Source organism: Lissotriton helveticus, chromosome 1_1 (genome assembly GCF_964261635.1).
Source record: "Lissotriton helveticus chromosome 1_1, aLisHel1.1, whole genome shotgun sequence".
Classification (NCBI taxonomy): domain Eukaryota; kingdom Metazoa; phylum Chordata; class Amphibia; order Caudata; family Salamandridae; genus Lissotriton; species Lissotriton helveticus.
Window position 1 is genome coordinate 1,393,170,297 of NC_136057.1, and position 22,765 is coordinate 1,393,193,061.

Sequence of the window (22,765 nt, forward strand, 5' to 3'; positions counted from 1 at the left end):
TTTGACACCAACATCCCCTCATTCAGGATCTCCTGAAAGTCCTCTTTCTTCTCTCGGGGAAGGTGCTCAGCGAATTGCTGGAGGGACTCCCATAGGGCCCGATCGTATTGCCCTAGCAAAGCCACTGCACTTGCAGCCTTCATTGCAGTAGATGCAGTCACACGGACCTTCCTGCCCGCCGAGTCTAACCAGCGACTCTCCTCATCAGGAGGTACTCTAGACGACGGGGTGGTGGCATGCTGCTTCCTAGCCGCCGTCACAATGACCGAGTCCGGTGTCGGATCCATCCTGAGAAACGCCGGGTCAGAATCTGGCGCCCGGTACTTATTGAGGAGCCTTGAGGGAGCTGCCTTCGCCACCGCCGGAGTGAGGAACAACTCCTTGGCAGGCTCTACCAATCTCTGTACTAGAGGCAGCAACGGTCGAGACAGGTGCTTCCTATGGAGCGTCTCGAAAATCACCGACATCGTGGGTGTGGGCACCGTCACCGCGATGCCCAGCTTATCCGCACCCCTCAGGAGAACATCTTGGAATGAGACGATGTCGTCCACTGGCGACACCCTCGTCCCCGGGGATTCCGACAAAGTCGGCGAGTATTCCCTGGTCCTAGAAGAATCCGTGTGGGATCTGGACCTGCGCCTCCTGATCTTGTTGATGACAGATGACGACTCCTTGATCTCCCCCTCCGGCCAGGGCGAGAGCGTGATCTCCTCGGCTTTGGACGCTCCACAGGTCTCAAAGGAGCAGGTGACTGCGGCTTGACCGGGCTCCTCGGCTGAGGTGTCCCCTTAGGCGGCGTCGGGTACCGTGGTAGTGAAGCCGTCCGAGGCGGAATCACAGGCGGTCCAAGAGGAGGGTGCAGAGGATGGGAATGTGGAGGAAGCGGTGGTGGTGGAAGCGGAGGGGGAGTCAGCGGCGGAGGTTCCTTGGGCAAGGGCGGAGGAGGAGATAACCTCGGCTGAGGAGGTGTATATACCTCGGAGTACACAGAGCCCTGTGACTCCCTCTTCTTAGGTGGAGGCGAAGGAGAGCCTATCGGCGAACGTTGCCGGCGCGCCCCAGCGGACCCAGAGGAATCCCTGGCACCAGAACTCCTTCTGCGCTTCCTTGGTGTCGAAGAACGCAGTCTCGACGTCGAGGAACGCCGCCTCGACGTCGACCGGCGCCGTCGTCTCGACGTTGAGCCTCGCCTGGACGTCCAACGTCTCCTCCGTGACGGCAACCGTCGTCCTCTCGACGTCGAACGTCTCCTTGACGTCGACCGTCTCATCCTCGACGGCGAACGCCGTCTGGACGCCGAGCGTCTCCTCTGCGTCGAACGCCTGCGAGTCTGACGTACTCCTCGATGTCGAGGAGCCCCTCGACGCCGACCTCATCCTCTTCGCCGACGGCGAACGGCGGTATCGCCTCGACGGTGAGCGCCGATGCCGGGCCGAACTCTCACCACGTCGATGACTCGACGACGTCGATGACTCAGACAACGGCGATCTCGACGGCGGCCTGGTCAGTCCCCTCGACGTCGAAGCCACTTCGACCCAGAGCCCTGGGTAGACGGGGAACAGACTGCTGTCATCCCTCTCGACGCTGTCGTCAATACTATCGACGGCGGCGGAGGATGGAGACGCTTGCTGGTCTTCCTGCCCCTGGGGGGACCCCCAGAGGCCTCAGCATGGGCAGATGGAGCACGCCCAGAACCCACCTTGTGCCTTCAGCCTTCTATCTTCCAGGCCTTGGAGCCGGATCTTCATCCTGTCTCTCAGGGTCCTGGAAGAGAAGCCCTGGCAAATGTCACTCCTCTGGGACATGAGCTGAGGGAAGGCAGATGATGCACACCTCATGTGGGTCAGACTTGGCCTTCTTCCTCGAAGACTCTGGGCATTTGTCAAACAAAGCAGGCATTTTGACAAATAAAAGAGTGCTCAGAGACACACACAAGGAAGAAACCACTAAAGTACTTCAAATGAAAGCAAACACTTGAAAAAGTGAAAAATCACTAAAGAAACCCTTAAAAAGGGAGCGCTCAATGCTCCAGGGTCCTGCTAGCAGGAGCCGGAAAAAACAACTGAAAGTAAAAGGGACCTGCTGTGCATTCTGGGATACCGAGAGTTCTGGAAAGTTCTCTTAAAGGCACAGTATCCTGTTCTGAGCCACATAATGGCAGCCTATGGGGCTTGTCTGTCCATTCCTTCCTCGCTATCATTCCAGAGGCTTTTGCTGGAAAATGAAAGCTTTTCTCTGTGAGGAAAGCCGGACAGGCTGTGCTGTTTGTGGTTTTGTTGGTGGAATTTCTAGTTGAAGTACTGGACAGTGTTGCCTGTGGATATAGGCTGCATTATCTGTCTTTAAATTCTCTCTTAAGTGTCTGTGCAGGTCTGCATTTTGGTCTGCATTTTTTGACAACTTAAGAGATTTTTGATTGCTCCGGGGTCCACGCACATGGGCGGGACTATTCACTAGATTATGACTATACACAGATCCCCTACTACAGAATGGTGCATTTCACTCATTACTTGCACTTGATACATGCCATCCACAATCTGGATGTTCTTGGTAACCTTGTGCACACCTATGGAACGTAACTGTATAAACAAATAATTCGATTTAAACTTTTTAAAACTGTAATTGTTCGCTAAACCAAACATTCATTGCTCAAACATCACCTGGTCGCCAGCGGTGTAGTATCAGTACCTCAGGCTAAGGTACTGATAACTTTTTTTCTGTCTAGAGAGGAACTATCCAGGTCTGGCAGCGGCCACCCGTGCGTTTATGTAAACTCACTCATTCATGGAGCAACATCAATGCTGCTTTAGGTCACAACCACAATTCTTTGGAGAAGTGCAAATGCAATTATGCTATGATTAGGATTCCTATATTCCCAAGAGAAGAAAAGAATGGCGGCTATTTTCTCATTCTTAGGTCTCGCTGAGTCAGCGGGAATGCGCTGCTCGGAGAGAAATTTCGTAGCTGCTTCAAAAAGCGCTATTTTGCCGGCCACCAGCTTGCTAGAATGCTCATGACGTGCACAGCGCTTTTTCCGGTCACGGGTGCCCACAACTCGCATCACCACTCGCGGGTTTTTATTTTATTTCGCTGCCGCGCGGGCCAATGCTTGTTTATTTAAAAACAAAACTAGGGAGATCAGGTTCCAGAACGCCGCTTGAATTCAAGGAAGTGATAATATTTGCAAATTTCTCCACCGTGATTTTTTAAATAATGTTCTCATAGGTTGTACCTTCATATTTTCTTACATCCCCTTTAACTGTGCCTCCATAAAACCGCATCAAATAATTTGTTGTCATACTTTTTCAATGCATCTTCGTGCTTCTTTCTGTCGTGTAGGCTGATGAAAAGCAGACCGATACTACCACCTGCAGGATAGTAGTGAAACTAAGTGCCGAGGCACCATTTCTCAATGTAAAAAATGCTACGGATTTGGCATATCATGAGCATAAAACAAATGCTGTGTAGGTCACGAAGGAGATATGTGCATTCCGGATGAACGATAATGGTGGTGTTGTATGAAGTAACAAGGAGCTATTCGCTTTAATTTTGAATTCTAAATATCATTGTTTCCCCGTGCTTATCCTATAAATTATTTTTTTTAAATGTGCTGCTGCAATAACAAATAAAGTAGGAATACAAAAAAACATTTGTTTTAGGTCTAGCTATAATATAATATATTGCTGCCAAAACGGCATATGAAAAAGTCTGTGCCAAAACACGTAGACGCTCTTTGATCGTTTTAGCTTTGTTGGAATAAAATACTGATTTTGCAAATCAGCTCTCAGGAGTGCCGTTCCTTCCTTGGAAGATTGGGTCTGAAATTCAATCCGACAAAGATACACTGTGGTAATATGTTTCAGCATTCATATTAAATTGTGATGTGAATCATAAAGACAATACATGTAACAAAGGGCTGTCAACACCAACATACAAGTTTATGCATTGACAATGATAACAGGTGATCTCGTTCCGATTCAGTGTCCTGTTACTTCTCTGTTGTCAATAAAGTTACAGCTGGTATTGAAAACCTTAATTTAGAGGTTAGTAAAGAGACACAGTGACATTCCTACTCAGGGTATAGTACCCCAATGTTCTCAACCGTGTAGTTTGTTAATATCAGGGCTGATTGCATCCGCAATAATGTTACAGTACATAAATTCACATAGTGTAGTAGCTCAACAAACACAGTTTAACCTTAATTAAAGACAATGGCATAACATTCACATTAACCATGAAACTATAATATGGGTGGAGATACAAGTGTACAGTAATAAATACAAAAACAAGCATTGGTATAGCCAATAGGTCTCGCTTTTGGGCCCTTAGAAGTATTTAATTTTAGTTATGCAGCACAATATCCTTGGTGCAACAAATTCAACTGTTGCATGGCTAAACACTTACAAGGTCCCAAAGGCGAGACCTATTGGCTATACCAATGCTTGTTTAAGATTACGAAGAGGTTGGCGCTGGTACTTGAACAAGACTTTCTGTAAATTCCATTGTATTTTTTTACATGGCAATTCTTCCTCGGTTATAAAATCACTTCCAAATAGTTTACAGTTTGTTTTAATGTTTGAAGCGACTTTTATGTGCCGTTTGTATTTTTTCGGGGAAATACTGGTTATTGGTCACATATACCCCGATTTTTTTCCAACTGTCTGCACATGAAAATATTGGCCATGCCGAAAAAACACCAGACAGATTTCAAGTCTAGCTGCGATATCAACTCAATGTCTGTCTCAAGACATAAGATAAGAATGAATAAGGGCACCCCGTGCATGTGAGTAGAAGAACCCTTACATGGGATTAAAGCAGTGACATATTTAATATGGAGGGAGGATGCAGAGTATTGGTGGAATGTTAAAGAGAAATGGAGAAGAATAGGATAATGGGAAGGTGGTTACACCCACTGGAGTAAAGCTTCTAAAAATAGTAAACAAAGGTTTCCACAAAGACTAGAATAGGATATTGAGGAATGCAGGAGTCTGACAAGGTAGAGTAAGATGAATCACTGCAGGCTTTTAGGGACTATGGATTTCAGTGGACTACAAGTACGTTTCAGGAAAATTAAGGCAAGTTTCAGCAACTTGAGTGGAGTTTCTCGGAACCACATGGACATTTGACAGCCCCATCAGGTTTGTCAGCAATGTAGTGGAGGTCTGGAAGGTTTTCAATATTGTACTTTGTGCTCCATTGTCTGTATTAACACATTTGGGGACCTGTGACAGAAAGCTTATAATTAGAGTAATTAAGTTGTCCCATGGCATTTCCTTTCCAGAGTGCATGTAAGCTCACCAGTGACCTTCAGTACGTCGACCTGGTCACTGCAAACCAGACTTACCTGCTCAGGGTGCTTCGGACATCCTGCAAAACAGAAAAACAAAACAAAGACATTAGTTCTCATAGCACAAACCTCCTGCAGAAGTACAGCTATGAAACAAATGGTGAAATATGCATCATTAAAAGCAACAACAAGCAAACCAGGCATAGAACTTCACCTATCATAGGTCAGATTTAAAGATTCAGAGCACTAGGTCTTCTGTTCTGTAGCATACCATTAGCCCTTGATATGCACTTCCTGTTCCTTTACAACTGGGGCCAAGTTTGATTTCCACGTGCTTGATCCAGAAAGGAATCGCACAGTGAGCAAGTAAAGAATGTCTGGGAAGAGTTACCAAGTAATTACCAGTGGTTCGGATAAAATTCAAGAATTTCTATTCAAACTTACCCTTCACTGTGCAACGTTATCGCCATCCGGGGATTAAACTCTAAAGTAGACACAAAACTTCCCTTTTCCTCTTACAATGTGGGTACACATATACCCGTATCTGGTTATGTGGGTATTAAAGTATCAATATCTCATTGTGCTGTCTATTTGTGTGCCTACCAGACAGGCTTCCACGATTCTCGGATGGGAAACACCTCAACTGATGAACTGGGATGAATACAAATTAATTTCAAAATTAATAAAACTTTGGTAGTTTGTGGGCAGCTCAATTTATTTGAATTCTTCGGTTTCCCTGCCTTCACTCAAAAAGGCACTTCAACATTTTAGGCGCATAGATTAAAGGCAAAGAACGAAAGTAATATTTCCACAAGACTAACAGCATATACTAGTGACAAAGGCCTACAAAACACTCAAACCCATGAAGCCATTGTTAAAGCCGGGCTTAGGTAAAACAAATAGCTAGAAGAAACAAGCATTTGCAATGCAATAAGTCTCGCATTTACGCAAGTTTGAGCTATTGCCATTGTAAATGACATTGCATTTTATTTATGTGTTGATTTTAAAAACAAATAAAAGGCATTGTTATTTACAATGTGTTGGACTTGGCCCTTTTTGCAGGGTCATCCCTGAACCTTTTGCCTTCCTCCTATATTTTTTCTGACCTGTTGGCTATTTTATGACTCTGGGCACTTTACCACTGCTGATCAGTGCTAAAGTGAATATGCTCTCCCTATTATAAATTGATGTATGAATTAGTGATTCCAGGATTGGCTGGTTTGGTTTACCTGTCAGACCCTAGTACAGTGCACCAGGAGTGCCCAGGGCTTGTAAACCAAATGCTGCTTGTGGGCTTGTAGCACTGGTTGTGCCTCCCACAGAAGCAGCCTGTAAAAGTGTGTCCAATGCCTGCCATTGCAGCGCCTGCATGCAGTCTGGTACTGCCATGCTGACTGGGCATGTGCGCCCACTTGCCAGTCCCTAAACCTTCCATTTTCTTCATATAAAGTAAAGTCCACATTTGTAAAGCGCACAATCACCCGTAAGGGTCTCTAGGCGCTGGGGGCCGTCGGGAAGATTAAGCGAGCTATTGCCCTGAGTCACATGGTGCTGGGCTAACCTGCCGCCGGAGCCGGGGATCGAACCGTGGTCCCCAGATTCCAGCGTCAGTCGCCCTGGCCGCGGCGCCACACCTCTTCCTATCAGACACCCCTATGATAGGCCCAAGGGCAAGGTGCATGGTAAGTATAAGGTAGGACAAGCCCTGATGTGTGTGGCATGTCCTAATAGTGAATTACAGCCATTTTCGTTTTTACCTATTGCAAGGCTACCTATTCCCCATAGGCAAGAATAGGCAGTTAGAAAGATTACATTTCACAATCTTAACTGACTGAGGTAACATTGTAGAAATTAGAGTTTAGTATGCCTGAACTCAGAATGATAAAATACATATTTTAGTAAGTTAATTTTAACATTCTGTGTTTGAAAATACCACTTTTAGAAAGTAGGTATTTTCTTGTCTAACTATCCAAAACTGCCTCTGCTAGGTTGTGTATTCCTTGTCTGGAGTTTGAGTGACAGGGCTGGGGGATTCCAGGAGACCGAATGAGTCGGCCCAGTGGTGAATAGAGAGATCTGCATCTAGATGGGAGGGAGGAGTTGCACCTGGGACCTGAATAGGGCTGTGCCTTCCCTCCACAATGCAGCTCCACCTCCTGTGGTGCAGCTGATGTCTCTGCCTTGCACTTTGAAAGAAGAGAAGGAATCATGCCAACAAAGTGCTACAGAACTGGTTTGGACTAGGCAAAGGCCCCTCTGCCCTCAGAGGAAAAGGACTTTGGGGTATAAATATTGGAACCCTGATCCCAAGAAATTAGATCACTTTTGGACAAACAAGAAGAAACCTTTACTGAGGAGTGGGACCAGATGAAACGGAGGAGAGACTATCCCTAAGCTGATGTGCTGCTTGGGGGATTGGCCTGCAGTGGTTGCCTGACTGCCAAAAGGAAGGAGAAAGGGACTTGTAAGGATCTCCAAGGGCATGGAACAGAGCTTGCCTCCAGCTGAAGTCTCAGGGACAACAGACCAACCCCCAGCTCCCCAGAGTTCCTTGGGAAGTGCCTGCTGCTGTTTAGGGCCTTCTGAGGGATTGTGTGTCGCAAGGAGCTGGAAGCGCGACTCAAGAGGAAGAAGCGTGTCGCCGTCGCTGCTGCTGTCGCATCTTGGATGTCGCCGCTGTAGCGGTCGTATTGCACCGCATTGAGAGAAGCGTCTTGCAACGAAGGAGAAGCGGGTCGCCGTCACTGCTGCTGCCGTCGCATCTTAGATGTCGCTGCTGTAGCTGTCGTATTGCACCGCATCAAGAAAAGCTCCTTGCATTCACGGAGAAGCGTGCCGCCGTCTGAGCTGCTGTTGTCGTATCACGGAACAAGGGTGTCGCCGTTGCAGTCGTCGCACTGTGCGGAAGCGTCTCCCAACGTCGGAGAAGCGTGCCGCCGTCTGAGCTGCTGTTGTCGTATCACGGAACAAGGGTGTCGCCGTTGCAGTCGTCGCACTGTGCGGAAGCGTCTCCCAACGTCGGAGAAGAGTGTCGCCGCCGAAGCTGTTGTCGCATCGCGGAACAAGGGTGTCGCCGCAGCAGCAGACGCATCAAATCGAGACTTCTTGCATCATCGGAGAAGCGTGCCGCATCTGAATGATCTTCACGACTTTATTTCTTTGCACCGAAACCTTGCCACATTTCCATCGCTGCAACACTTTTGTTGTGGAAGCGTAACGCATCGTAAGGTACATTGACTCAAAGTGTTGCATTTTAAGAACTGAACAGAACTAATCTTAAACTACCATTTTAAGTACAGTATTGTGGATGTTTGTAGTTTGTGGTCTTGTGATAAGTCTATATAAAGAATACTTATTTTTTATATAAAAACCTGTGTGTTGTCCATCTGTAGTGTTATGGTCACAAATGCTTTACACACTGCCTCAGATAAGCCTGTCTGCTCATGCCAAGCTACCAAGTGTGTGAGCAGGGGTTATTTTAGGAGTGTACTCCCTTACCCTGACTAGAGGCAAAGGTCCCTATTTGTCACAAGTACCTACCTGTGCCAACTAGAGACCCCCAAATCCAACAATGCCAATAGCTTAAACTGTCGCTAATGCGAGACCTATTGCATTGCAAATGCTTGTTAATAGTGCAAACCTTAAAAAGCATATTTGTAAGCCACAAGTGCACCCATAATGTTTCTTGGTGGCATTGACAGACAATACATGTTTATTGATACATGGTTCAAAGGCATTCGTTTTAATGCTTTATGATTGGTGAATGAGGGAGTGATCTGCCGAAACTCAAACTTGTGACCAAAGTTTGAAACATTGATCCCTACAGCAGATGTATTGGTCCAGTGACCTGACAGACCTGATTGATCTAAGAGCAGTGGTGGCTGGTGACATTTGAAAGTGGCGAGATGTAAAATAATTGTCGTACTGCACTGCGCCAATCGAGCGAGCCTAAACAACCTAGGTGGGGTTCGGGGGGTTATTCCCCCCCCCGAGAAAGTTTTGAAAAAAAGATCGGACAAATGGTGCATTTTCAAGCAAATTTGAGAAAGCGGAAGGTTAATAAAGTAATTGTCAATCTGTTCTCACAAAGACAGTGATGGCAAAACTGTCAGTCTAATTGGATGCATATCAGACGCCAGCCTACCACGTGCTCAGTGTATCAGTAAAATATCACAACTCTTTCTCTATTCCATTTTACTCAAATTAAAAGAATACATTTTGGAAACCTTGAAGGCAGGGCGTTAAAAAATAAGAAATCAATGACAATTCAGCGCAATAAATGGCCTAACACATTAAGTTGGAATAAAGTAATTAGAGGTAGCAATGAGAAGTAGACCTTAAAACATGTAAAATACATTACAGCATGGGTTTTAGTGAAATGTAAAGTGTAATATAATGACTTTCTCAAGTAAATGTACTGGAGATTAGACTCCCAAAAGAGTTGATCTCTTATTTAAATAAGTGCATGTCACACATACTTTGAGGGTGAAGAGGCATAGTTTAATTCTATCATTTTTCTCCACGCCGAAGGGCAAATTATTTTTGCATTTTCTAGCATGTCAGAGATGCTACATGAGCTAACAGTTCACTCATGTCACACTTTTACAGAATTCCCACCGGGAAAGTTGGCAGTAGGCCACATAGGTTTAACCTACCACCTACTCTGTACCAGTGTGTGCCTAGAATGTACTCCTTGCACCTGGAAGCTTCACACCAAATGCGGATCCTGATTTCACCCCAGTGGTGCAGCTACCATTGGCGCAACAGGTGTGGTGGCACCAGAACCCTAGTGGCCTGAGTGGCCTATTTAGAGATAGAAAATGGATGAAAATACAGGAGGGAAAAAACAGAGGTGAATGAAAGTGCAGAAGGCACTAGACAGAGTGGAGAGAAGGAGAAGAGAGAAGTGAAAAGAAGCAAGAAAGATAATGAATGGAGAGAGAGAGCGAGAGAAAGGGGGGTGGGGGGGGGGAGGAAGAGAGTTTTACCTTTTTGCCAGGGCTGCATTAGGTTCCTAGACTAGCCCTGAACCCCCAAAAGTCACCCTTGCACCGAGAAGCCTCATCCCCTGTAGTACTGGAAGCCCCATCTTCTGTGCATCCGAAATTACAAGTTTTTCAAGTTCACTGAATACATGTGTGATCAGACCGCGTCAATTATCATGCTTGATTAATGTAATGGGCTCTTTGTAGAGCGCAACTGTCACTCCGAGGAGCATCATGGCACTGAGCGGAAACCAGAGAAGGAGGCAACACTAGTTAACTGCTGGCGGTAAGAAGGAGGCATCATATCAGTTTTGCAAAGAGTGTCAGATGCAAAGAGTGTCCGATTAATGCATTATTAATATCATCATGTTTGGAGAAAACCCACAAAGTTTAAAAATAACATTTAAAATACTGATGTAGTGTATAATAGACCACAGTATCATTATTTACAATAAAAGCCATCGACTGGTTAACATACCTTGCTCTATGCTGTAAAAGGAAGCAGTAGCAGTAAAGTTTGTTAAATCTATTACTTGTTGGATCAGACAAACACCACGTGAGACCAAGAGATTCTATGACACTACTGGGTACCCCTCCTCCATTCCTACACCACCCTGTGCGTTCTATTGTGGCTTTTTACTGGGCCTGTACAGCGCCTGTCAAGAGCGTCATCACAGCTGTACTACAGCTGGCTGAAATGGAAGTCTAGTGGTATATCGTGGTTTCAAATCGTGTAGACAGCCTAGGAGCAGGCACGAGGCCCCTAGGCAGACTGACTGTTTGAGCATTCCCAGAATTTGAGCCAGGTCAGAGAGACATAATAATGATAATCAAGCAATAAAAAATGTAAGTTATAAAACTCTGTACAGCGCTTATTTGCTGGTAGGAAAGAATCTTGGCGCTAAAGAAGTGAGAGCGAAGCCCACAGGAGGTTATGGAAACAGTCTGGTTCTCAGCTTCTCTTGAGCTCGGGGTGCTCACTGGTGCACCTGACATTCTTTGGGATAATGTTCCAGAGTTAAGTCTCCAAGTACGTAAAAAACGGTTGCCCGCACCTTATGGCATTCTGCTATAATATATGGGCCTGACAGCGAAATTCTCTGATACACGCCACAAAACGCACACCAATATTACAGATTTGATAGAACACTGCACACCCCTCAACGCGGAACAGATATACTTTTTTTTCCCAAATGTGTTTATTGAAATTTACAGGTAAGTACAGTGTATACGGTCCATCAGAGACATCAAATACATTTGATAAACAGCTGTTCAATATGACCGAGTTCTACACAAGATATTTCATAAAACAGGTAGTCGTCAGTACTTTCAATTTTGGCCGAATGAATATCATGCATCATATACATTTCAAAACACCCAATCTCAGATTAAGCTACATGCAATTACTATAGGAAGTGGGCAGCATGATACAGCTTGCATTTCAAAGTATAAACAGTATATGGAATAAGCATACATGGTACGGCAACGTGCGAGGTTGTAGTTCTATTACAAACGATCAGACTACAGGTCACAATCTCTTACATTCATTTGGGGTAGCTCAACCACCCTTCCTGGGCTCAGAGTATGCACATCTATCGGGCCATTCTGTCCTACCATTCCAGATACAGTTTGTTCAATTGCAGGGGAATTTACTCTAGCCCGTGCCCAGTTTACGAACGGTTCCCATATATCACGGGGTCTAGATGCTGTAGGCATCAACTCCCAGTATGTGGCGAGTTGTGTGTGTCCGTATGTTACATCCGATACCCAGGCTGTAAATTTGGGTAGAACTCTAGGGCCCCATCTGACCGCCACCTGGTGCCTGGCATACAACAATAAAAGGGCATGTAATTTGCATCTGGCCGGGACAGTGTCAGTTATCAAACCCAGGAGGCCTAGTTGTGGAGAGGGATCATCAGATCGTCCAACTATTTGATTAATAGCATCGAAAATTTCAGTGCAGTAATTAGTAAGGAAAGGGCAACTCCAAGCCACATGTAAGAAAGTAGCCTCATCCATGCCACATCTCCAGCATCTAGCATTGTCCCTTAAACCCATTCGGTGGAGGCGAACAGGAGTGCCATAATATCTTTACAGGAACTTAAAATGTATTAGGCGCAGTTTGTAGTTGGGTGAAAGTTCCAACAGTTGTTTACAGCAAAAGGACCATTGGTCTTCGCGCAATGGTGGGTCTAGTTCTCAATTCCAAAGTTGCATTGAGTTTGGTACTACAAATCGGGACTTGGTCTTGCATAGTAGTGTATAGGCGAGTTACTATTTTTTTCGGTGAAGCTCGAGCCAAAATATTTTAGAGTACAAGCCGTGTCGGAGGTTCATCCGGAAATCCCTCCCAGAATGCCCGACAGGATGATTTCAGTTTATGATAAGTGAATGCGTCCCGGAATGACACAGCCGAACCCTCTACCTCCAACCGGGGGTCTTTGAACACATCATCTGGGTATATATCAGCGAATGTATGTAACGAAGTGCCAGCTAAGGATATCTCACCTACGCTCTCCGCCAGGCAGGGGATCATTGGGTTATATTTCAGCTGAATGGCCAGTGCGTATAGCAGCGGGAGGTGAGCTCGCTTCTGCAACTCCCGCCACGCCCATCGTAATGTATTGGTCGAGTCCACATCAGTGGTGGGTCTTGGAGCTCTATGATAGAGAGCCACACTCAAAGGCAGTGGAGCCACCGAGTCGAGCTAACCCGCCACATGTGGTTGATAGGGTGTTGGGTATGACCAGAAGTGCAGGAATTGAGCTTGTGCACATAGGGCGACCAGGTCCATGTCTGGAGCACCCAGGCCCCCTTGTCTTAGCGGTAGGGTCAATAACGCCCAGGAGATTCAAGCTTGAGTGCCAGCCCATACCAATGATAAAAGGCAAGATCTTAAGCAAGTAAAAAAGTGTTTCGTGAGTGGAATCGGGATGTTTGTAAAAAAAATACAGGAACTTGGGCAGGATCACCATTTTCGCCAGTGCCACTTTCCCAGTAATAGAAAGGGGTAACTTCGACCAGATCGCCACCTTACTCTCGAGCCAATTTATAGCCCGTCCAAAATTTAAGGACCAAATACTCTGGAGGTTGCGGCTTATCCATACACCTAGGTATTTTACCTCCTCTGCCTCCTAGCGTAGTGGGAATTCTGATTGTACCTCAGGTGTTTTATCTGTTAGGGGGAATATTACAGATTTAGACCAGTTTATTGATACTCCAGTGAGGCCTCCAAAGAGTATGAACTCCCTTAGCAGAGGGTTCAAATTGTCAGCTGGGTTAAGGACGTAGAGGGTGACATCATCAGCATATAAGGAGATTAACAAACTGCGTGTGCTGAAGCCTATCCCCCTCGCAGTATGATGTCTTATTCTGGCCGCGAGTGGTTCTATAGCAATGGCAAATAATAAAGGAGATAGGGGGCAGCCCTGTATATTTCCTAGGGAGATTTTGAATGGGTCAGATATCATGCCATTGACTCTCACTCGTGCCATCGGCTTGGTGTATAGGAGTCGTATCTGGTTAATAAATAGCGGACTGAATCCCATGCGTTTCAATATGCGAAAGTAGGGCCATTCAAGGGAGTCGAATGCCTTTGTGGCATCTAAAAGAATTGCCGCAGCATGTACAGTGGGGTTGAGATAGTGCAATACTGAGAATATGGTTCTGAGGTTATGGGATGTGGAGCGTCCAGGTATGAATCCAGACTGGTCCGGGAGGGCCACCATCGGGAGGAGGGGTTGCAGCCGGTCAGCTAGGATTTTCGCGTAAATTTTCACGTCCACATTGATGAGCGAAAGGGGCCTGTAGGAGTCCAGAGACGGACTATCTTTATCTGGCTTCAGTAGTGTGATAATCAATGCCTCCCGCATGGATGCTGGTAGGACTTCTAGTTCTAGTGATTCCGCAAAAACAGCATGTAATTTGGTGCTAATTCCTCCACATATGTTTTATAGAACGCTGTGGTGAGACCATCTGGGCCTGGCGCCTTTTTTAACGGTAAGCCTTTAATCACTTTTGCGATATCTTCAACCGTCACTGGGAGATCCATGTATTTCCGATATGCATCGTTGAACCAAACCAGTGCTATGGAGTTTTAAAAAGACTTCGAGGTGCTCTGGAGTCGCAGTGTGTGTAGACATGTATAGCGTGGAATAGAAAGTTCTGAATTCTTGCAGAATTTCACTTTGACCTACAATCGTAGCGCCTGTAGGGCTATCTATCGTGTGTATGTATGCTTATAAACAGGTTTGACAGTACTAATGAGCCTTGCTAGTGTACGGCTTGGTCTATCCCCCTACCCATAGCGCCGAGCTTCAGCTTGTTTACCTAGGAATTTCAGTTCCCGTTGTGCTTCTTCAGCAAAGTCTAGTAGCTTTACTTTTAGTTCTGCTGCTATTTCAGGCTTGGGGTCTGCACAAAATAGGTTTTCTAGCTCTTTTATTTCCCTCTCTATGGTACTTATAGTACTTATAATGGCCTTAAGGACTCATGCCTGCCTTGCCATGCAACGTCCCCTTATAACTATCTTGAAGGCATCCCACAGCACTGATTCAGTGGACACTGAGCCTGAGTTAATATCTAAATAGTCTGATGTCTTTCCTTATTTCTTATTTAAAAGCTTCATCAAGCAGTGCGTGGGGTGGCAGGCGCCAATTAAAGGCACGGGTAGGTGCATCAGGAATTTTCAATTCAAATAGACACGGGGCATGGTCTGATAGTGAACGGGCCAGGGATCCAACATTTGCCGTCCAGGTGGCCACATCAGGGGAGACCAGCCAAAAATCTAGTCTCGACCAGGCTGCATGGTGACTAGAGCTACATGTGCCTTCGCGCGCATAAGGGTGCCTTATTCTCCAGATATCTGTCAGATCTCCCTCTAGCATAATATCATGTACAGCTTGGTTAGCGTGCGGGTGTAATGGCCTAGACGTACCTCTGCGATGAAAAAATCGTTCAAAACCACGTTAAAATCCCCTCCCCGGGGGGCGTGGCCAAGTCGGCAATGCGGTAAGACGTGCTCCGGGGGAGCTCCCGCTGCATGCCGCTGTCATAGGCGATTAGTGCAGAGCCAGGGCACTTACCTGCCACTTCGGAAGTGCTGGAGACCTGCTGAATTCGGCGCTGCACAGGACGTGGTGCCCTAGACCCCGAGAGGCTCCGGGAGACGGCTCGGCGGCCGCTCGGACGGAGCGACCGCCATCTTGTGCCCTGGGTCCTGGGGCTTTGACCGAGACGCAGGAGGCGATCGGGTGACCCTCCGGCCGCGGACGCACTCTCCGGGTGCCGGACCACAAGTAACTGAGACTCGGCTGAGAGGTGCGAGGTGCTCTGGCCCCTCCGGGCGGCAGCGAATGCTTGGCTGGGGCTGCCCGGGGATCCTGAGCAGAGCCCGCCATTTTCTCCCGCCTGTGGCTTCTACTGCACTCTGGTTGCCGGAGTGATCGGGAGCGCTGCATCCCCTTGCGGGTCCTGTGCCCGGGACTTCAGTGGAGACGGGGCCCCGGTGTCGAGGGAGGCCCCTGCCAGAGCCCACCTGTTGACCTGCTGGTTTCTCTCCGGGGAGCCAGTGCCTGAGGCGGCCAACGGCCGAACGCTGCGGTTATCTCAACCGGCGGCGATCTACAGACGGCGTGACTGGGGTGACGGCGGGGGCCGCTCTGGGCGCTGTGACTGCGGAGCTACTTCCCTATCTGTGGCAGCTGGCGAGCGAAGGAGAGGAGGGGGCTGCGGCCCGCCATTTTCGACTCCGGAGGCCAAGAGGTACGCGACTTGGGGGCTCTACCAGACGACGTGGAGGGTTGCCTGCTGCGGGGGTAGTGCTTGGCCCTGCTGCCCCATTGCCTGGGATAGGAGCTGGTGAGGTGTTGGCCGCCTGAGTGTGAAGAGCAGACTGGAGAGCGGAGTGGGGGTGAGAGCGTGACCCGCTTGCCCTCTGCCCTGGTCCCGTGAAGCTGCCCGGTCAGCTTGTTAGCTGGAAGTGTGCCACCCTGGTGTGAGAGGGAGCTGCGACCTGCCATTTGGAGGCACGGAGGTGAGGGTTGCTGCAGAACGGCTGTCGCTCCTCTTCAGCCTGCAGAGAGGCCCTGTGGAGGGGAGCGCGGTACAGCCTGCGGTGGTTCCGGAGAGGGTGCCGCTCGGGGGTCTGAGGTGCTGGGTCCCTACACGTGGTGGCCTGGGCTAGACGGCTCCCCCCGCGGCGGGAAATCATCGGCCTACGGCCTCTTGGGCAGTCTGTGGCGAGTGGGGCTCTCTGGAGGTTCTGCTCGGCGGTGGAGGAGACTGCATGGACAGACGCTGAGGGGACTGGACCTCTGAGGTGCCGCCACCTGCGGTTGTGTAAGGTACTGTGTTAATCTCTACGAGTGCGGGGAGTGGTCCCTGGAGCTGAGGGGTGGTGGCCAGTGCGAATTCGGAAGTGCTGGAGACCTGCTGAATTCGGCGCTGCACAGGACGTGGTGCCCTAGACCCCGAGAGGCTCCGGGAGACGGCTCGGCGGCCGCTCGGACGGAGCGACCGCCATCTTGTGCCCTGGGTCCTGGGGCTTTGACCGAGACGCAGGAGGCGATCGGGTGACCCTCCGGCCGCGGACGCACTCTCCGGGTGCCGGACCACAAGTAACTGAGACTCGGCTGAGAGGTGCGAGGTGCTCTGGCCCCTCCGGGCGGCAGCGAATGCTTGGCTGGGGCTGCCCGGGGATCCTGAGCAGAGCCCGCCATTTTCTCCCGCCTGTGGCTTCTACTGCACTCTGGTTGCCGGAGTGATCGGGAGCGCTGCATCCCCTTGCGGGTCCTGTGCCCGGGACTTCAGTGGAGACGGGGCCCCGGTGTCGAGGGAGGCCCCTGCCAGAGCCCACCTGTTGACCTGCTGGTTTCTCTCCGGGGAGCCAGTGCCTGAGGCATCCAACGGCCGAACGCTGCGGTTATCTCAACCGGCGGCGATCTACAGACGGCGTGACTGGGGTGACGGCGGGGGCCGCTCTGGGCGCTGTGACTGCGGAGCTACTTCCCTATCTGTGGCAGCTGGCGAGCGAAGGAGAGGAGGGGGCTGCGGCCCGCCATTTTCGACTCCGGAGGCCAAGAGGTACGCGACTTGGGGGCTCTACCAGACGACGTGGAGGGTTGCCTGCTGCGGGGGTAGTGCTTGGCCCTGCTGCCCCATTGCCTGGGATAGGAGCTGGTGAGGTGTTGGCCGCCTGAGTGTGAAGAGCAGACTGGAGAGCGGAGTGGGGGTGAGAGCGTGACCCGCTTGCCCTCTGCCCTGGTCCCGTGAAGCTGCCCGGTCAGCTTGTTAGCTGGAAGTGTGCCACCCTGGTGTGAGAGGGAGCTGCGACCTGCCATTTGGAGGCATGGAGGTGAGGGTTGCTGCGGAACGGCTGTCGCTCCTCTTCAGCCTGCAGAGAGGCCCTGTGGAGCGGAGCGCGGTACAGCCTGCGGTGGTTCCGGAGAGGGTGCCGCTCGGGGGTCTGAGGTGCTGGGTCCCTACACGTGGTGGCCTGGGCTAGACGGCTCCCCCCGCGGCGGGAAATCATCGGCCTACGGCCTCTTGGGCAGTCTGTGGCGAGTGGGGCTCTCTGGAGGTTCTGCTCGGCGGTGGAGGAGACTGCATGGACAGACGCTGAGGGGACTGGACCTCTGAGGTGCCGCCACCTGCGGTTGTGTAAGGTACTGTGTTAATCTCTACGAGTGCGGGGAGTGGTCCCTGGAGCTGAGGGGTGGTGGCCAGTGCGAATTGCCTTCCAGTGTCTTTGTGGAACGGTCAGGGGCTACCCGGTGGCTGGATCGAGGGCATTGGGGCTGCGAGGACATTTGACCATAGACTGTGCCTCTTCCCATTGCTGTGACATCCTGGCTCTGTTGGTGGGGAGATCATTCGGGGTATAGCTGTGCGTTCTGTGTTCTGTCCTTCTGGGATGGTCGCTGGCCGGCCCTTCCCCCCTGGCCTCGCACCCTTAGGGCTCTAGCAGTGCCGCTGGTGTCCCGGTGTTGTGGACTTGGGCACGGCGGGTGAAGGTGGGAGCTTGCTGAGCTGGGGTGTGACAAGAGACCTGGGAGCGACACCGGATCCTACCCGCGACCCCTCCACGGCCCCATCTACCCCACGGCAAGGAATATCTGAGCCCCTTGGCTCCCGGCGGTAGTTGCCTGAGATGACGCGCTCCAACAAGGGGAACAGGGCCGACTCGACGGCCGCCCCCAAGGACAATACTGTCGTAGCGATGTGGGGGAAAACTGGAGCGGCGGCTGGTGGGGATGGGCCATCGCGAGCTGCGGAGGAGTCCCCGCCGGTCACGCAGGCATTCATGGCCACCTTCATGTCCGAACTGAAAATGGAGATTGGATCGCTGAGGACTGAAGTACACTCGTGCGTGAAGGAACTGCGGAAGGATGTCACGGAACTTGGAGACCGTGTAGACGGATTGGAGCGAACAATGGATGTGCGCACGGAAGATCAGGAACACCTATGGCAGCGCCTGGCAGCCCTCGAGGAGCAGAATATCGAGCTCCAAGTGAAACAGGAGGATTTGGAGAACAGAAGCCGCCGCAACAACCTTCGTATCCGGGGAATTCCTCTCGGGTAAGAGGGAGAAGACACCATGGGATACGTGACGCAGCTTCTCCACGAGGTCTGGAGGGACGAAAAGGCTTCCCCTCCGGCACTGGATCGGGCGCATCGAGTGTCCGCCCCGGCGGGCAGGTCAGGACTCCTACCGGACATACTAGCGCGGGTCCATTTCTTCACTGAGAAAGAAGCAATCTGGAAAGTCGCGCGGGATAAGCCGGATCTCCGTTATAGAGGCCATAAAATCCAGATTTTCCAGGATCTGGCGTCCAACACCCTGAAGAGGAGACGAGCGTTCCGACCGGTGACTGAGAAACTGCGCAGTATGGATATTGCATATCAATGGGGCCACCCGTTCGCTCTGATATTTCAGTGGGAATCCAAGCGGAGAGTCATTCGGACTTACACGGAAGCGGCGCAACTCATCCGACTACAGACGACCCCGCCGGCGAGCCCGACACCGTCTCATAGGTGAGAGAGGGCGGTGGCAGCACCCTCGTGGACTACTGTACGCCGTCAGCACCGCCCGCCATCTGACGCCGAGCAATCGCCTTCGCAGGCTAAACAGGATATCATAGCACATATTCGATCTCTCGAGGGGGACAAAAAGGACCGCGATGGGCGCTCCCCGACACCTTGACTTGCGGCATGTTAGCGCTCCACTTCTCCTAGTCCTGGGGGCCCTGCACCTGGGCCTTGAGCAGTCTCGCATTTCACCCTGGCTCCTAATATACGGGGCGGGATGCCAGTGGGAGCTCCTTGAACGCTGAATTTCCAAGACTGTCACGACCCCCCTTCTTTGACTGTCCCCCAGGGAGTTACATCCCAGAGAGCATCCAAACCTGTGGGTGTAGGATGCCCTGTAACGGGGTCAGTGCAGTGAGGCCCTGTTGGCCGCAGTTGTTGTTTACTGACGAGTGGCAGCTCTTACTGCTACTTGCTACTTCCTCTCTTCTCTACTCTTCCTGTTTCACACTATTCTATGCTCTCTCTTCTATCTCTTTTCTGGGGGGCACGGGGTGGAGACACCGGGTGATGGGCTGGGGTGGGGTGGTGCGGTCGAGTGGCTGTAGTGCGCGTGGGATGCGCGGGATGTGTGTTGTGTGAATGTGGCCGGGTGGCGCTCTGAACCAGTCATGGCAGTAAACGCTCCTAGCCCTCTAAAGGTCCTGACGCTTAACGTGAAGGGCCTTAACTCACCTAATAAACGTAAGCAGGTTTGGCAGTATCTCCTACGGCAACGCCCTGATATCATATTTCTCCAAGAAACGCACCTCATACAGGCCGACACTGTGCGCATGGCTCACCCTAAATACCCGCTCCAGTTCTGGGCTGCAGCAGATACTAAGACAGCGGGAGTGGCAATCCTGTGCAGGTCTGGCATCAGGCAGGGGGGGTGGCAGGCCCTACCGGGGTGGTGATGGACGATTTCTTCGAGCGGAGGTCGAAATTGGGCGCCGTCGCGTCACACTGTGCAATGTGTATGCCCCTAATCAGGCGCAGGACCGCTACCTCCGAGACCTTTTAGGGGGGCAGATACCGCAGGACGGCTCTTCGCTCATCGTGGGCGGAGACTTCAATTTAGTCTGGAACCCGCAGATGGACCGGAGTGAGAATTCCTCCAGTGGCGCAGGAGCAATGTCGGCAACTCTGCGTAAGCAACTGACGGACTTTGGACTGCTCGACGCCTGGCGGTACTTTTCCCCGGATAAACGAGGGTACTCTTATTACTCTCATGTCCATCGATCCTACTCTCGCATAGACTATCTATACGTCACTAGCGATCTCCTTCGTGACACGGTGGAGGTGGGTATGTCTGACGTCTCCCTCTCTGATCACGCTCACATGGAGTTACTGCTACAGGACCCGGCGGCGTACCCTACCCGGGAACTGAGGTGGTGCCTCCCGCCGAGTATTCTGCGGGACGCAGCGGACGTGGAAGACATTAGGGGAGCCATTGTCTCCTACTTTGAGACCAACGATCTTCCTGAAACACCCTTTCCTGTGGTGTGGGACGACTTTAAGGCTACAATACAGGGCCACATCACGTCCCTCTCGATTGCAAGGGCACGCAAAGCACGTGCGTTGGAGGATACACTGGTGGGAGACTTGAGAGTGGTGGAAACGCAGGATCAGGGCCGTTCTACCCGACACACGAGACGGCGCCTAGCTAATCTTAGGGGGCAGCTCCGGCTATTGCGCACAAATAGGGCAGAGAAATCCCTCCTGGCGCTGAAACAGAGGTATTTTGAAGGGGGGGACAAAGTGGGGAAACTATTGGCGCGGAGGCCGAGAGTCCGAGCCGCGAGAGAACATATAGCAAATGTTCAGCTGCCTGATGGGACCAGGGTGGTTGCGGCAAAGGTTAAGTGCCGAGCTTTCCGGGACTTCTATGCAGCGTTGTACACAGAGGAGAAGCCACCTTCGGAGTTGGTGGAGGAAGTGCTGGGGCGATACGGGGGTGACGCTGCACCCACAACACGCAGAGGATCTGGAGAAACAGATCACGCCAGAGGAGATAGCCGCGGCAATCCTCGAGCTCCCCTTGGGGAAAACACCAGGGCCTGATGGGCTTCCAATATCCTTCTATCGCATGTATCGGGCGCAGCTAGGACCCTATCTTCTCCGCCTGTTTAACTCCTTTACCGAGGAGGTGGGCCCGTCCCTTGATATGGGGCTGGCGGAAATTGCCTTGATCCCGAAGCCTGGGAAAGACCCCTCGCTGTGCGCGTCGTACCGACCGATTGCTCTGCTAAACTCAGACTTTAAGATCTACACCAAACTACTAGCGAAGTGGTTGGGCCCTTACATGCCGAGCCTGATCGACCCGGATCAGGTGGGCTTCATCCACGGTCGTCAGGGAGCGGACAACGTCCGCAGGGTTGCTCACCTGGTAGGTAAGGCTCACCATTGGAGGATTCCAGCTGGTCTTCTCTCGCTCGACGCGGAGAAGGCGTTTGACCGAGTGGACTGGTCCTTCCTCAGGGCGGTACTGTACAGGGTGGGGTTCGGACCGAAGAGGATTGCTAGGATCATGGCCCCATATATTGCACCACGGGCTAGGGTACGGGTCAACGGGCAGCTCTCGGAGTCGATCAACATTGGAAGGGGTACCAGGCAGGGCTGTCCGCTATCACCCCTGTTATTCGCCCTCGCAGTTGAGCCCTTAGCAGACATGATACGCAGGGACCCCAATATCCACGGTATCCCTCTTGGCGGTCAGGACAACAAGGTGGCGCTCTTTACGGACGACCTTATCCTTGCACTCACACGGCCCCGAGAGTCCCTGCCGGCAGTACATACTGCGCTGTGCCTTTTTGAGAGGGTTTCTGGCCTGAAAATTAATCATAGCAAGTCCTGGGTACTCATCCTCACTATTCCGCAATCGGACATTTCCTCGTTAGAGCACCTAGTCCCTTATCAATGGTCGACTCAGCACATCCGATACCTGGGCCTGACATTAACCCCCTCGCTAGACGGCTGGACGCAAGCCAACTGGAAAGACTATCGGCGATCAATCCTCGAGGATCTACAGCGGTGGAGACCGCTAGTGCCATCCTGGTTGGGCAGAATCAACGCTGTCAAGATGTCCATCCTGCCCAAAATCCTGTATTTATTCCAGTGTCTTCCTACCCCTATACCGCTGCATAGCATCAGAAGCCTACAGCGTGATCTAACAACCTTCATCTGGGGGGGTAAGAGGCCTCGATTCTCCCAAGCCTTACTGATGGCACCCAGGGACCGCGGGGGCCTAGCCTGCCCCAACCTGGTGGAATATTACTGGGCTGCTCACCTTCGGTACGTAGTGGAGTGGGGTGCGACAGAGCGAGAAAGGGTGGTTCCATATGGATAGGGCCGTGACCGGGCGTACCATATGGGATCTGGCATGGAAGCCTAGAGCAGGACGATCCCCGAGCGCGTACCTGGCTGT

General features: G+C 50.8%; 1 protein-coding gene across 1 annotated transcript in view; it reads right to left on the reverse strand.

Annotated features, from left to right (window-relative positions):
• LOC144773117 (E3 ubiquitin-protein ligase TRIM39-like) overlaps positions 1 to 22,765 on the reverse strand; it is a 391,830-nt gene that overhangs the window by 149,417 nt on the left and 219,648 nt on the right. Inside the window, exon 5 of the mRNA XM_078657975.1 lies at positions 5,345 to 5,367. Within this exon, the coding sequence (XP_078514101.1) occupies positions 5,345 to 5,367 (23 nt within the window). The remainder of the gene's footprint in view (positions 1 to 5,344; positions 5,368 to 22,765) is intronic.